A 13,655-nucleotide genomic window follows, 5' to 3' on the forward strand; every position below is an offset into this window, starting at 1 on the left:
AGCATGATAGAGGATACATAGGCAATCGCTGGAGCGTGTCATCAGATTACCTGAAAATTGCTGCGCCATGTTATTAGATATGCTGAAAACTGTACTGTATTTAGTTTCAAACACAGGGTCCATCTTCTGAGAGAGAAGCAGTTTGTTCAGAACAGACTCAGAACAATGTGCAATACCACACGACTCATGTGAATGGATTTTTATATCAAGGCTGGTCTGATATCCATCATACTGAGCAGAAAGGTAGAAAGAAATTCTCCCTGTCATGATGTAGTGCAAGACAGAGAAGCTACAGCCAGCAGAGCTCAGCAATCTTGGCAGAGTAACCTGGTAATGCCCTTTTTCAGCTTTCAGTACCTCACCAACTGCATTGGTTTATAGAGTCATACCCAGAGACACACCCAGCTTTCAGTGAGCTTTGGGTTCAGGTTGCACGAGTGCTTGATACAGCAGTCATTCTGCAAACGTGACTCAAGGAAAAATAGGGATAGTCAGCCTCAATTCAGGCATCCTGAGCTACTAGTTTTGTTGCCTATTACTCTATAAAAGAAAACAATTTGGAAAAGCTGTAGTTATTGCAGATACTGTATTGTGTGTTCTCTATTTATCTGGGGGATAAGAGAGGTGTGAGTGAGGAAAGAAAACGGGACAAGACACGTGACATAGGACACAATGCTGCTGTCATCACTTCTAGGAAATTCATCTGTTAGCATGTGAGGGCTTTAGCTGAAGTAGAGCCTACTGGATTGTTGGAGAACAAAGTGTTGTCTTGAGCCATTTTGTTGTTGGATCTGAGTTACGGATGTGCAAATATGAACCCACAATGCCAGGAAAAAAATGTCTGTGACTACCAAAGTGAGGCCCAGGAAGGCCCAGGAGAGAATACAGGTGCACAGGCCTTTTGTAGAGGAAAGCAAACCATGGGTAACCTCCTGCCCTGGGGATATCTCAGGTATCAAACACCAGCTCAGAAGCCTGAGAAATTCACCTGCCCACCCTACTCTTGTGTGAGATATGTTAGCACGGAGAGGCCAATTTTATATGAGGGTAGATTTTTCCAAGATGGTCTTGATAAGATAAGAAATGCGCTAACAGATAGATGGACATCCAATAAGAGCATGTTGGTCATAATTTTGTCAAAGAAAGAGACAATGATGACCACCTCATCAGTACAAGCAGGGACTGCCCATGCAGTTGGACACATATCTGTCTGGATCTGGCTTGTTTCTGGTTCCCAGAAGGCAAAAGTGAAGTTAGCCTTCACCAAGTTTTGTTATTGATGTGCAGAAATAGATGCTGGGGACTCCTATGAAGGCCAAGGAGAAAATAGAGGATATTGGAGCAGCTCTTGTTGGGCTGGATCAGATGAGGCCAATGGCATGGAGGGTGATGAGGGATTCCAAGGGCTGACAGAAACCATCTCCAGAGACTACACCAGACTGCCAAACCTGGGATTAAAGCTGGGCTTCCTCTCACCTAAGAGCACCAGAGACAGGATTTAGAATCGAATAGATAATCAAGTATAATCTGGCACTCCCAAAACTGAAAAAAGACCTGATCTTGTGTCACTATTATACTTTCCACTGATCCCCTGGATTCTGAGCCCAGCCCAATTGGAAGAGTATCTATACTTTCTCAGGAATACAGCAAGCTAACGTCCTGTTGCAAAGCAAGCAACCAGAATGAAACTCATTTTCTCCCATAGGGTGCTCCTTCAGTTGCTCAGTCTGTGGAAAAATTCCTCTCATTCTTGAATGTATAGCAGACCAAATTATTTAAAGCTTTCTAATTATACTTGAACAAAAGTTTATGAGACAATGCAGTCTGTAGAAAAGAGAACACAGTGTGCATGTAGGATCACCACACCAGCTGATTATACCAGAAACAGTGGTTGTTCTGACGTTCAGTCATGATTAAATGATAGGAATTTATTTTGGGATTACCTGCAGCTGCAGATGAATTCAGTAGATATGATTCTTCACCTGACCTTGAAAAACATCAGACACACCAGAAATTAGCTCCGAAACCACAAAAATTAGAATGAATATTGTGACAACAGAGAGGTAACAAGGAAAGCAGTGATCACAACAATATAAAAAATTCCTGTTCTGTAGCAGATGGACATGGAAGACAACTCTTAGTAATTAAACTGTCTTTAAATCACAGAAGGGAAAATTACAGAATTGCAAGGAAGAGGAAAGCACTACATTCAATAAGCAAGTGTCAGTCTATGAGTTGAGATTTTGCATGCATATGGTGTTCATGACAGGCAAAACAGCAAAATTAAGTGTATTTGTACCAGATGCTAAGGCAAGATAAATTGGATCAAGAGGCAACATGAATGAGCGTACTGGGCTGAAAACTAGCAAAATAAGAAAGCAGAATGGCTATAAACTAACATAATTTATATATTACATTTTAATATTTCCACTAAGATACTGCAATTTTTAGGCATAAGACCCACAAAAAGTATTCCAATTAAAACTGGTAAACAATAGAGGCCAGTGATTTCATCTAAAGCATGTGAATTTATGACCTTCATGAAGGAAAAAAAAACCCAAACCAGATAATTTATACAGTTGTCACAATATAAACCAAAATTTTATTCAAACCTGAGTCCACCACAGAATTCCAATATTAATCCTGTTATGATATTACCATGATGTTTTTGCATCTGTGGAATACCTACCATGAATTTTAGCTGAGAAAGTAAATGGATGGTCTAGAACATCACATGATTTAATGTCTGAAATGTTAAGAGAAAAATAATAAATTAGAGATCAATAAAGTAAATAGAAAGCTTCACTGCCAAAGCATTAGAACTCATTAGACTTCATAAAGTGCTACCACAAAATAAAGTGCAACATCTATTTGCATACAGTCAAGCATCCTAAAGAGATGATTAAAAAGAGCTCAGGCCCCAGACTATTAGGTTGGAGCTGTGCTCTTCATGTGGCAGAAAAAGATAAGCCAGTCATATAACTACCAGGCTATCAGCTGAGAACACTGCTTGGGAGCTAATCCACTGGTGGATGAATATCAGTTTCCTCAAGACAAGGGACTGAGACACCTGGCAGAGGTATTTGCTGTATGTGATACAAGTGTGTGGACATGAAGTTCATATGGCAAAGCCTCTGGGAAATCATTCCTGCAATCTGTCTGCTGGAAACAGCCAGGGAAGTAGACAGAAGATGAGAATAATGCATCTGACCGAAGTATTGTTCAGTTGGCACAGAGGAAAAACTGAGATCATTGCACACTGTCGAATATGTATGGATCCTCACGGCTCTCATGCTGTATTCCAGCAGGCTGCTCAGTTTCCTGACCTGCTCCTATGGGTCCCTTGGTCCTTTTCATGAGGAGACAGGAGAGGAAGGGAGGGGAGAGGAAAAAGAACGAAAGAAAAATAATTCAGAAATTCAAATTTATAAAGCTGCTACACTTTAGTAATTAAAACTACACAAATGACAATCAGAAATATCATATAACACATCAGCATATTAAAATGCTCAGAGTTCAGCCTTTGCCTGCAAGTAGATGAATATGGATGATTCTCTGTAACTTCATTTTTTCTGCATATTGTTCTGAAAATATCTGTGTATTTCATTAAATTTTAAGGTTTATTTAATTATTGCTTAATCTCTAGCAATACAACATAAAATAAGAAATTTTCTCTGATAAGAAGGAAATAAAAAATCTATTCTTAAGCCATCTCACTTTGAAAAGTAATTTTAAAAGCAATGAGACTATCATTTTGAATTATGTAACAACTCATTTCATGTTTTACAGCACATAATAGTTGAGGCTCATTTGTTTAGTAAATTCAACTCATTTTTCCAATGCAGCTCATACTTTGGCTGTCCTGACCTTACTATATGCATCTTCATCACAGTGCAACATGAAAATATATGAAGCCCTGATGTTTCTTTCAGCTGCTTGTATTTCTTAGCAGTGATGTTCCCTCCTCCTCTTATTAACATATTATTCAAATGTGTGATGGGTGAGTTGCCCTCTGAGACTGAGCCTCAGTTCATATTCCTGAGCACACTGGTGCTGACTCCCCAGCATCCTTCTGTGGGGTGCTTTTCCATAGGGGATGCTCTGCCATAGCTTGCTTTCTCCCCCACCACTACAGCCTGAGCCAAGGAATAGAGCCAGCAAACCATACAGCCCAAAGCCTCCAGTGCTCTGCAAACTCTTTCTTTAGAGGTGATATTATAACATAAGAAATTAAGATTACAGGGGTTTTGTAAGTGAGTAAACTAAAGGCACGAAGGCTAAGTCACTTTCCAAGATACATGCTAATGGAGAGAAAGAAATAAAATAAACTATGCATACTAAAGTCTATAAAATAAAATTTCATCAAATAGATTTCATTTCTCCTACTACTAAGTAGTCTTTTAAAAATCCTTAATTGGCAGAAATTATAGTGATCTTCCTGAGAGCACTGAAGCTTTCCCAGTTCCCAGAAAGAGAAAACTGGTCTCTTCATTTTCTGATTCACCTTTTTCTCCTTGCTAAAGGAAACAAACCTCAAAAAAATTTTAATGCACGAACTCCCTGGTGATATAGTATTAGGCTTGGCTGATGCTGAAATTCAGAGTAGAGCAACCACATGTTTTACAGGATTTCAGGAAAAAAACTCTTGGTTTTAGCAAACATACCTTGGTGGGGGTTTTACCTTCAGTCTGCTGTTGAGATAAGAAAATCAGGTAGCCCAGCCTCCTTTTTTGCACTTCCCTCATGCAGCTGGTAAGCTCTCAGAGATGCCAATAATACTTGAAATGGTTGAGCACCATTTCATCTGAAATGATGTGGCCATCCCTTCTTGTTGCTCACCTTTGTCACGTGTAACGTGTGAAATATCTAATGGGTAGTAGTGACTCAAAGAGCCCTTTAGCAGCCACTGAGCTGTTCAGCCAGTTTGGCTCTGGAAATACTGAGCAGGAGTAGGATCAGATGTACAAAGAGCCTGCGAGCAGAGTTACAAGGCTATAAACTTGGTATGAGAGGAGACAGAGCAAAACAAAACAGATGACAAAGGCACGATTTGCTTGCAGTTATTGATGTCTCTTTAACATTACAGGCTGTCTCTCAGCTATATTTTCCACTGCATTGCTGGCTTGCAAAACTTTACATGGAACAAGTTTTTCTGGCAGGAGGACACTGATTTTTATCTTTAATGAGCAGCCTCTCTACCATTTAGCTTCAGGAAACAGCTTCCTGGTTGTGAACTGCTTGAGAGTGCTGACAGCCAGTCAAATTCAAAAGCAGCCAGGAGAAACTTTCCTGCTGACTTTGGGAAGGAATTAAAAAATGCTGAAATGTGCAGATGATGTTGTTATGGAGCAGAAGGAATCTGCTTCCCCTGGAGAAATGACAAGCTGGGATATCAATGACATCAAACTTCCCCAGGTATGTGTCTGTGTCTTAGAAATTTATCCAGCTCTGACCATCATTTCTACTTCACTGCTGATATTAAATCAGCAACTGCACCTCAGTGCCTTTGCTCTCTTTGCTACATTGAGGTATGGGACAGTAATTTGCGGAAGTCTAGAGAGTATGGAGCAAATATTGGAGTTTCAATGTATATTTTCTTAAATGTATTATTGAAAGAGCTGCTGATACATGAAAAATAACAATGCTGCAGCGTGCTGCCTTTCTAGTCCACTGGTAGATGAGGTGCAGAGAAAGTAGGGGAAAAAATACCTGTGGGTGTTCAATTAGAGATGTTCAGGACTTGCTTTTAGCCCTGGGTAGTGTTTTAAGAGAAGCGAGCACAGCACCCGCAGCTGCCTTGCAACTCAGCGTGCTCAGCCTCACTGCAAATGAGACTCCAGGCAAGAGGGCTGGCTGTCCACACAGAGGTAGCCTAATGGAAGCCTTCTTTGAATTTGAAGATCTTTGCCAAGAGACAGAATAAAGATCTTTCCCTCTCTCTGTCCTTTTCCAGGAATTTTAACCACGGAATCTTTTCTAGGAATTTTAACCACGGTCTCCAATGGAAGCACACAGCACCCTGCATGCAAATGTCATCTACCTGTCTCTTACCTCAATGTATTTGTGCCAAATTCCTCCTGCTCAGGTCTTCAGCATCCAGCTCTTTCCTTTCCCTACCCTGACTTCTCTACCTGATCGCAGTCTGTTCCCTACTATGCCACGGCTCTTTGCCCAAAGCCTCCGTGTCCCAGACTGCCTCCTTTCCTGCTCTCCACACCAAGGTCACCTTCACCTGCATTTCAGCCTGGAGGCTTCCTCCACACCCTTCCCAACACTATCTGATGGCTCCTAAAGGAGCAAAGGAGTTTTTCTCTTCTCAGCTGATCTCCTTGCTGCTGTAGTGGCTCTCAGTGGCTGGAAATTCCAAGGAAATTCCTACCAATTTTTGTACTCCTACAAGGCCTTTTCCCTTAAAAGCATCAGCAGGTATGTGAGGTGCTTTACAGTGTACTGCATTTTGCTGTGTTGACATTACCTACTGAGGTGATGTGTGCTTGGGTCTTTTTTTTTTTCCATTGAGTTCTTTTTTTTTTCCCATTGAGTTTCCATTGAGTTTTATTTTTATTGTTCCTTACAGTGTTGTTCTTGGGTTTGTTTGTTTGTTTCTTAGTCCATAATAATGAAAACAAAACCTTACCAGGATGTCAAGATTTTTTGTTTTGGTCTTCAAAAACATAACCATGGAAGTCTTTCACAGCAGTTGCTCCAAAAACAAAACAAAGTTCATACCTTAAGACCTACAAATAGTCTCAGTCTGACCCAGTATTTGTCCTTTATCCAGCAAGTCAAGCCAAATCAAGCCAAATGATCCAGTGTAATGGCCTGAAAGACAAAGCAGGATCTCTGCTACAAAACCTAACAGAAGTTAGTCAGGGGGTGGGTGCTGCTTGCAAGGAAAGTATCTGCTCTTTTACATCAGTCACTCCACCTTCCTCTCCTTGGGAGGTCTTGCACTGAGCTTGACCTGTGGGTGAGTGAGATCAGCCTCCTGGCCAGGCTTTCCTGATGTTTCAGAGCTGTGTCTTTTTTTTAATGTCTTTGCTCCACCACTCCTTCTTGCCAACCAGCATCCCTTGCCAGGGTTCTGGAGTCACCCGGGCTAGAGAACACGTTATGGAGAACACCGCATAGCGAACCAGGTCTACTGGGTTCCTGCATGAAATCTCTTCTTCAGCCTAACACATCTTATTTTGGTCTCTCTGCAGGATGTAAGACAAACAGACTGGTTTCAAGAATGGCCAGATTCCTACGTAAAACATATCTATAGCTCAGAGGATAAAAATGCTCAGAGGCACCACAGCAGCTGGGCAATGAGAAACACAAACAACCACAACTCCCGCATCTTAAAAAAGTCCTGCCTTGGGGTGGTGGTCTGTGGCAATGACTGCTCAACATGGGATGGGAGGAAGATCTACCTAAGACCAGCCATATGTGATAAAGCTAGGCAAAAACAACAGCGTGAGTATGAATGTGGCTGTTCAATGGACAGCACTTCATAAGTGAACATTACATAAAAGAAATCCAAGCAGAGGATACTCTTTGGATTCTGCAAACTTTTTGCTCCCATTCCTTGTATTCAAATGTAACTAGTGATTTTGGAAAACGTGTACTTTATGTTTCTTACTGTTGAAAGAGACATTTTTTTGCTTGTTTGTTTTCTTGGCTGTTTTTTTTTTTCTTTTTTAATCTCTGTTTCTGATGTTAGAGATTGATTTCCAGGCCCATGAGTGAGGCTACTGAGAAAGCTGTGCAGTGCAGGCAGCTTCCTGCTGTGCTGTTCCTGCTGATGTCAGTGCTGGATTCATTGAATAGGCTTGAAAGTAACTCGATAGGCAAATCTTGCAGAATAAACTATGATGACTGGAAAACAGGCCTCACAGTCATGTTACCAGATGCTGCAAATAGAGAATATGAGCTCCATGCACATTCCTAACAGGGCTATCCCAAACAATTGTTGATAGCACAGCAGAGCTAGCACATACTGTTTTCTGGATCTGATGAACAATTTGGCTGAAGAGAGTTATTGCTCAAGCACTCGCTGAGGTCAGAGTGATGTCCTCTAGAAAAATCAGACAAAAATACACACAACATTCCAGACACTGCCAAGTTAAAAGCAACTAAAACCAATAGTGATAATAAATGATAAAATTATGATAATGGAACAGAATAAAGACTGTTATTAGTTTGTTTCTATAGATTTTTACATTTGAAAGTTTTTTGCATAGGTTTTTTCAGGGTAGTTTCTGAGTTCTAAGCCAGAAATGGCAATCCACCACCAATGACTCTTTATATCACACAGGATTAATGTGTTTGGTTTTACATGGAAAATATTTCCCATTATCTCTGCTTCCAGGGAAATGCTGTCCAAACTGCAATGGACCCCTGCAGCTCCTTGCCTGCCGAGGCCATGGTGGTTACCCAGTTACCAACTTCTGGAGGCATGAAGGCCAATTTATATTTTTTCAGGTTGGTATAAAATAAACTTACATTATACAAGTTAATTTCAAACACTGTTTTTTCAGATCGATTAAGGACAATTTAAGTGTCATTGAATATGACAAGGTCAACTGACCATAAGGAGAAAAACTTTGACAATGAGTGGGCAAGCTCCTAAGCAATTTCTTCTAATTCTGAAGTTAGTCCTGCTTGTGCAGGAGGTTGAGCTAGACCTACAAAGGTCCCTTCCAACCTGAAGTAGACCATGTTATTACAATTTTGCATCATATTATATTTTTTTATTGGCTCCTATGAACACCTGTTGATTTTGAAGCACTTTCCCTCAGATACATAAGAACCAGTGGATCCTCAGGAAATCAGAAAAGCCAAGTTAACCTTTTCTCCAAGGCACCACACTTAAGTGTGAGGCTACCTTAGAGCAGGAAGTGATTGTACCCAAGGGACTGCCTATGGAAAATGCCATCCTGTGCATTATATGTAACTTCTATCTGGAAAACAGTCTGTGCAAGTGTTTAAATAATGGGCACTATTTCTGGAAGCTGCAGTCCTAGTGTAGTACCATAACCACTGAGCTGTCTCCTGTTTTTCAATCTTTCATTTACATGCAGGTTAAATAAAATTAATTCTAATGTTCTGATAAACATGCCTGAAGCGTGACAAAAATGGCAATGCTTGCAGGGACACTTTAGTCAGCCTGCAGAAGACCTTGTGGCTTCAACTGGGACTCTAATTAGAGAGTCTCTTCTGCACCTGAATGTGGTGCACTGGTTTTATGATTTCAGATCATTTCTACCTCGTCATCCTCCATATGATTTACCTTTGTTACTTGAGCTCTGATTAAATGTCTTATTAAATACAAGGCATTAAATCAGACCATATGTGTGGTTTTGGCCTGTGCTACAAGTTCTGCTCCCTTAGGATAAATAATGAGGGTGCTTTTAACTTTAATGTATCTTTTTAACATCAACATATCTTAATTCCTTTCCAAAGTCCAAAGGAGCTCATGACCATCCACGTCCAGAAACAAAGCTAGAAGCAGAAGCAAGAAGATCATTCCAAAAAGCACAGACAGCTTTTTCTCCATCTTCTCCAGGATTGAAACAAATCCGGGAGATTGAGGTAACTTATTATGGATCAATGAAATTATGGGGTCAGTGATCCCTGGATCAAGGCTTGGTGGAGGCTATCTGGGCTTAGAGTCCAGCTTTACACCTCTGTGTTCTGCTTCCCTATGATCAGGCCAAGAAGGGGCAGGGCTGCCCTAAGCATCCTGCTCTGGTCAGGATGCTCATCTACTGCCAGCAACTGCTATCTGGGCCATCTTTAAGGTTGGTGGCAGCAGGGGCTTCCATCTATACTGGTTGAAGGTATACTACACCATATATACAGGGAAGGTGAATGACCTCTGCCTGGTGTTTCCCTCTTACTCACTAGGTATACAGGAGGGCTTTGAAGGCAGAAGAGTGTTTTAAATTACTTATACAAGCACTGACATTAAAACTTCAGCTCTGCTGGGTGTGGAATCACTTGTGAAATGGCTTCCAGGGATCCCATGGACTGCCATATGCCTGATGGAGGGAACAGGGCAGAGCTGGGGCTGCCTCCAGTGACCTTTGCAAAAGCTGTGCTACATGCAAAATGTATGCCACCAGTCTTCACATGCAGATTATTTTTTGGTGTGCTAAAGATTGTGCAGCCTCCCCAGCCTGGAGTTCAGGATAGTAAATAGTACCCATTCAGCTACATATAGAAGGGCTGGGTGGGGACACACTTCTTAAATGGATCACATGGGGAAGCAGGGGGATCCAGGAGCTCAAGAAGTGGATTAAAAGAGGGAACAGAGGAAGTTAAATCCATTTGAATGGAATATGAATTTACCTGGATATGCGAGCATAAGCGTAAGCAGCTGAGCCACTGTGTCAATTTCCAACAAACACATAAACAACATTTTTTGTATCATTTGCTTAATTCTGTCCCAGTGAATACTAAAATAGTCCTCACCTAGGAAATACTACTGAGCCATGTGGCTTTCTTCCTTTATACCTGAGCCTATTGGTCTTACTGAGGTAACATTTTCTCTAGACATGTCTTTGTCTTTCTCTTCTTACAACATCTTCCTGGCATTTTTACTTTGAATTTGGTGGGAGTATGAACAGACCAAAGGTGTCATAAACATCTAATTGCAGAGCCTGCTTTTCAGCTTTTCAGCTGGTCTGGCTCCATGCAGTCAGAGTGACACCATTTACCCACAGCTGGCTTTCCAATCCACAGCTCTCTGTCAGGGCTTTCTTGGGAATAACCCATCATTATTTTTGTACTGCCAGCACAGTCTGTGATACAACTAACTTAGGAGTCTGATTTGATATGCAGCACTTGTGTCATTGAATCGCAAAAAGTCTTCTGAAAAGTTTCAATTTTAATGTGATCACAAGAGACCAGGGAGAAGAATGTTAGCAGAATGTATGAGCCCAAAATAGAGCAAGTCATACATAGTATGTTTTCTCCGTGGTGTCAGTGGATCTTTAGCTGAAGGTGAGCTGCATCCTGTATCAGGTTCCTGGAACTTCTCATGGTGAGTGGAGAGCAGCTGAAATGAGCTTTGCTACTCTGGCAGTCAGCAAAATCACTATAATTAAATGGATACAGAAGCAGAATTGCAAAGAGAGACCTCTAAGTAATCATCAGCAATGATAGCATAGAATGAGTGTTCTGAAAAGAATAAAAGTTCACAAAATTATAAAGCAAGAATTAGGGCAATTAAAGAAGTTGTGAAATATCCAGAACAAAGACACAGAAGAATAATTCTTGTATGCTGCTCCTTCCTCAATTGAAAGGAAAAATTATCTGTTAGAAATAGAAGTCTTGAAAAGCTGAAACATAATATTATTGGAGTGAAAAATATCACTTCAAAAGAATCAGTTTTAAAAAATTATACTTAGTTTTTCCAAAGACCATAGGGGGGAAAAAATATTTTGTGTCAAATTTATTACCATAATTTCATTCTTAAATGCTTCTTCAGAATACTCTGGAAGCAGACCTAAATGTGAGGTCTAAAAACTTTTCTAGTGTACAAAAGGCTTTGGGCAAAACCTGGTGAAACCAACCCAGATCCATGATGTGGCTGCCCTCTTTGGTTTGGCCCTGAAGCTGACAGACACTGCCATACAAGGAGGCTCTGCTATGACATCTGCTTCATTACCTGTACTAACTGAATGCATTCATGAGGGTCCAGTACAGGACAGGTTTTATTCCAGGCTGCTAAGCACACCTTATTTTACTAACCCACACCTTGTTTTACTAACCCACACCTTGCTTTCCCAAGTCTCTCACAGGTGCAATGCCGACACAGGAGGCTTTTCCTTTGCTTCTTTCCAAGCCAGGCACTTACATGATACCTGCCGATTTTGGGAGACATTTGAGCAAAATCTCCCAGGATCTGACGCTGAGCAGCTGCTCTGTGTGGCCTCCACACCCACGAGTGTCTGGGGAGGATGGAGGATGCAGAGAAGCGCTGACCTGGACCGGCACCCTCAACATCCCCAGTACCCCCAGCACCCAGAGGCCTCACAGCGGCCCTGCCGACCCCGCCACCGCCCTGCCCGGCACAGCCCCTTCCCCCCGGTGCTGCACTCACCCAGGCACCCAGCAGGTCCTGGCTCAGGAGAAGGGCGGCCCTGACCCCTTCGTTCCAATTGCTGGCCCTGCTGGGGATGAATCCTCTGAGGAGAAATCCCTCCTGGCTTACGGCCGCCCTCCACCACCCTACCTCATGCCCCCAGGGGGGCCCTGGCCTATGGCGGGGAGGACACAGCACCACTACCAGCTCCTGGAGCCCCTCAGGAGGAGGGAGAGAGGTGGAGGGGAAGGAGGGCACCGGATGGGTCTCAATTTGTGCACTGATGATGTGTTATTTAACCTGTACCCCTTGCGGTGACTGGGTTTAAATGTCCCCTTTCCCCCTTCCTCTGGCAACAGGTCCACTTTTCCAACCCTCTTGCAACAGGGATGTGAAAGTGCTTCCACACTGCTTCCCTCTTTAGCTCCTCTTCCACGACTCAGAAGAGGCTTTCATACACAAAGACTTGTCTTCTTTTTTTAAACTGTTACACTTCCCCACTGTTTCATTAATTCAATAAAAGGTATCAGCTCCTCTTACAGATGACCTCACTGCCATTCTTGTTTGGAAGCATTTTATTGCCCCTTGATATTCAGGTTGTTCAAGGATGCTGGGACTGCGGAGGGTGCAGATGGATGACCTCAAGGACCACAGCTCTCATGTGTGACCCTTTGCACTCTTCCAGCTTCTTTGGGCAGTGATCCAAGTCCATCCACTGCATGAGCCCTGCTGATCTATTATACAGAATCTTCACAGAACTCCTCTTTGGATTGGAGAGGATCTTAAAAAATCATCTGGTCCAACGCCTTTGCCATGGACAGGGACATTCTTCATTAGATCAGGTTGCTCAAAGTTCTATCTGACCTGAACAACTCGAGGCATCCACAGATTCTCTGGGCAACCTGTTCTACTGTTTTGCCAAAAATTTGCTCCTCAAATCCAATTTAAACTTACCCCTTTTGAGTTTTAAACCATTGCCCCTTGTCCTCTTGCTACAGGCCCTAGTAGGTCGTTATCTTTTTTATGTTCTTATATTCTTCATATATCAAAAGATTGCAGTAACATCTCCCTGGAGCCATCTCTTCTCCAGGCTGAACAACCCCACCTCTCTCAGCTTTCTTTCTTAAGAGAGGTTCTCCATCCAGCCCTATGATCATCTACATTGCCTTTCTCTGGACTCGCTCCATCAGGTCCATGCCTGTCTTGTGTTTGGGGCCTAGGCCTGGACACATTAATCCAGGTGGAATCACCTCCCTTGACCTGCTGGTCACACTTCTTTTGACGTAGCCCAGAATTCAATGAACTTTCTGGGCTGCAAGTGCACACTGCTGGCTCATGTCTAATTTTTCATCTACCGGGATCACTACGACCTTCCCAGCAGGGCTGAACCCAGTTTTACACTTTCATATATTCAAGGTGCCTTTCTGTTTTTTCCATCCACTTTTCATTTCTTTCATTGCAGACTGTAACAAATCCTTCGGCATCCTTCCCATATACCACCCCCTTTTCTGACCACCACCATAAGCTATATTTCCACAGGAGCTATCAGTACCCAACATTTGTTTAAAAAAGTAGGGTGATA

General features: G+C 42.2%; 1 protein-coding gene across 1 annotated transcript; it reads left to right on the plus strand.

Annotated features, from left to right (window-relative positions):
* The first annotated feature begins 5,316 nt into the window (after positions 1 to 5,316).
* GCM1 (glial cells missing transcription factor 1) lies at positions 5,317 to 12,391 on the plus strand. The gene is made up of 5 exons (XM_008495649.1): positions 5,317 to 5,415; positions 7,206 to 7,458; positions 8,354 to 8,466; positions 9,448 to 9,576; positions 11,780 to 12,391. The coding sequence occupies exons 1-5, from the start codon at positions 5,317 to 5,319 to the stop codon at positions 12,389 to 12,391; spliced, it is 1,206 nt and encodes a 401-aa protein (XP_008493871.1).
* Positions 12,392 to 13,655: the final 1,264 nt, after the last annotated feature.

This window comes from Calypte anna, chromosome 3 (assembly GCF_003957555.1).
Source record: "Calypte anna isolate BGI_N300 chromosome 3, bCalAnn1_v1.p, whole genome shotgun sequence".
Lineage (NCBI taxonomy): Eukaryota > Metazoa > Chordata > Aves > Apodiformes > Trochilidae > Calypte > Calypte anna.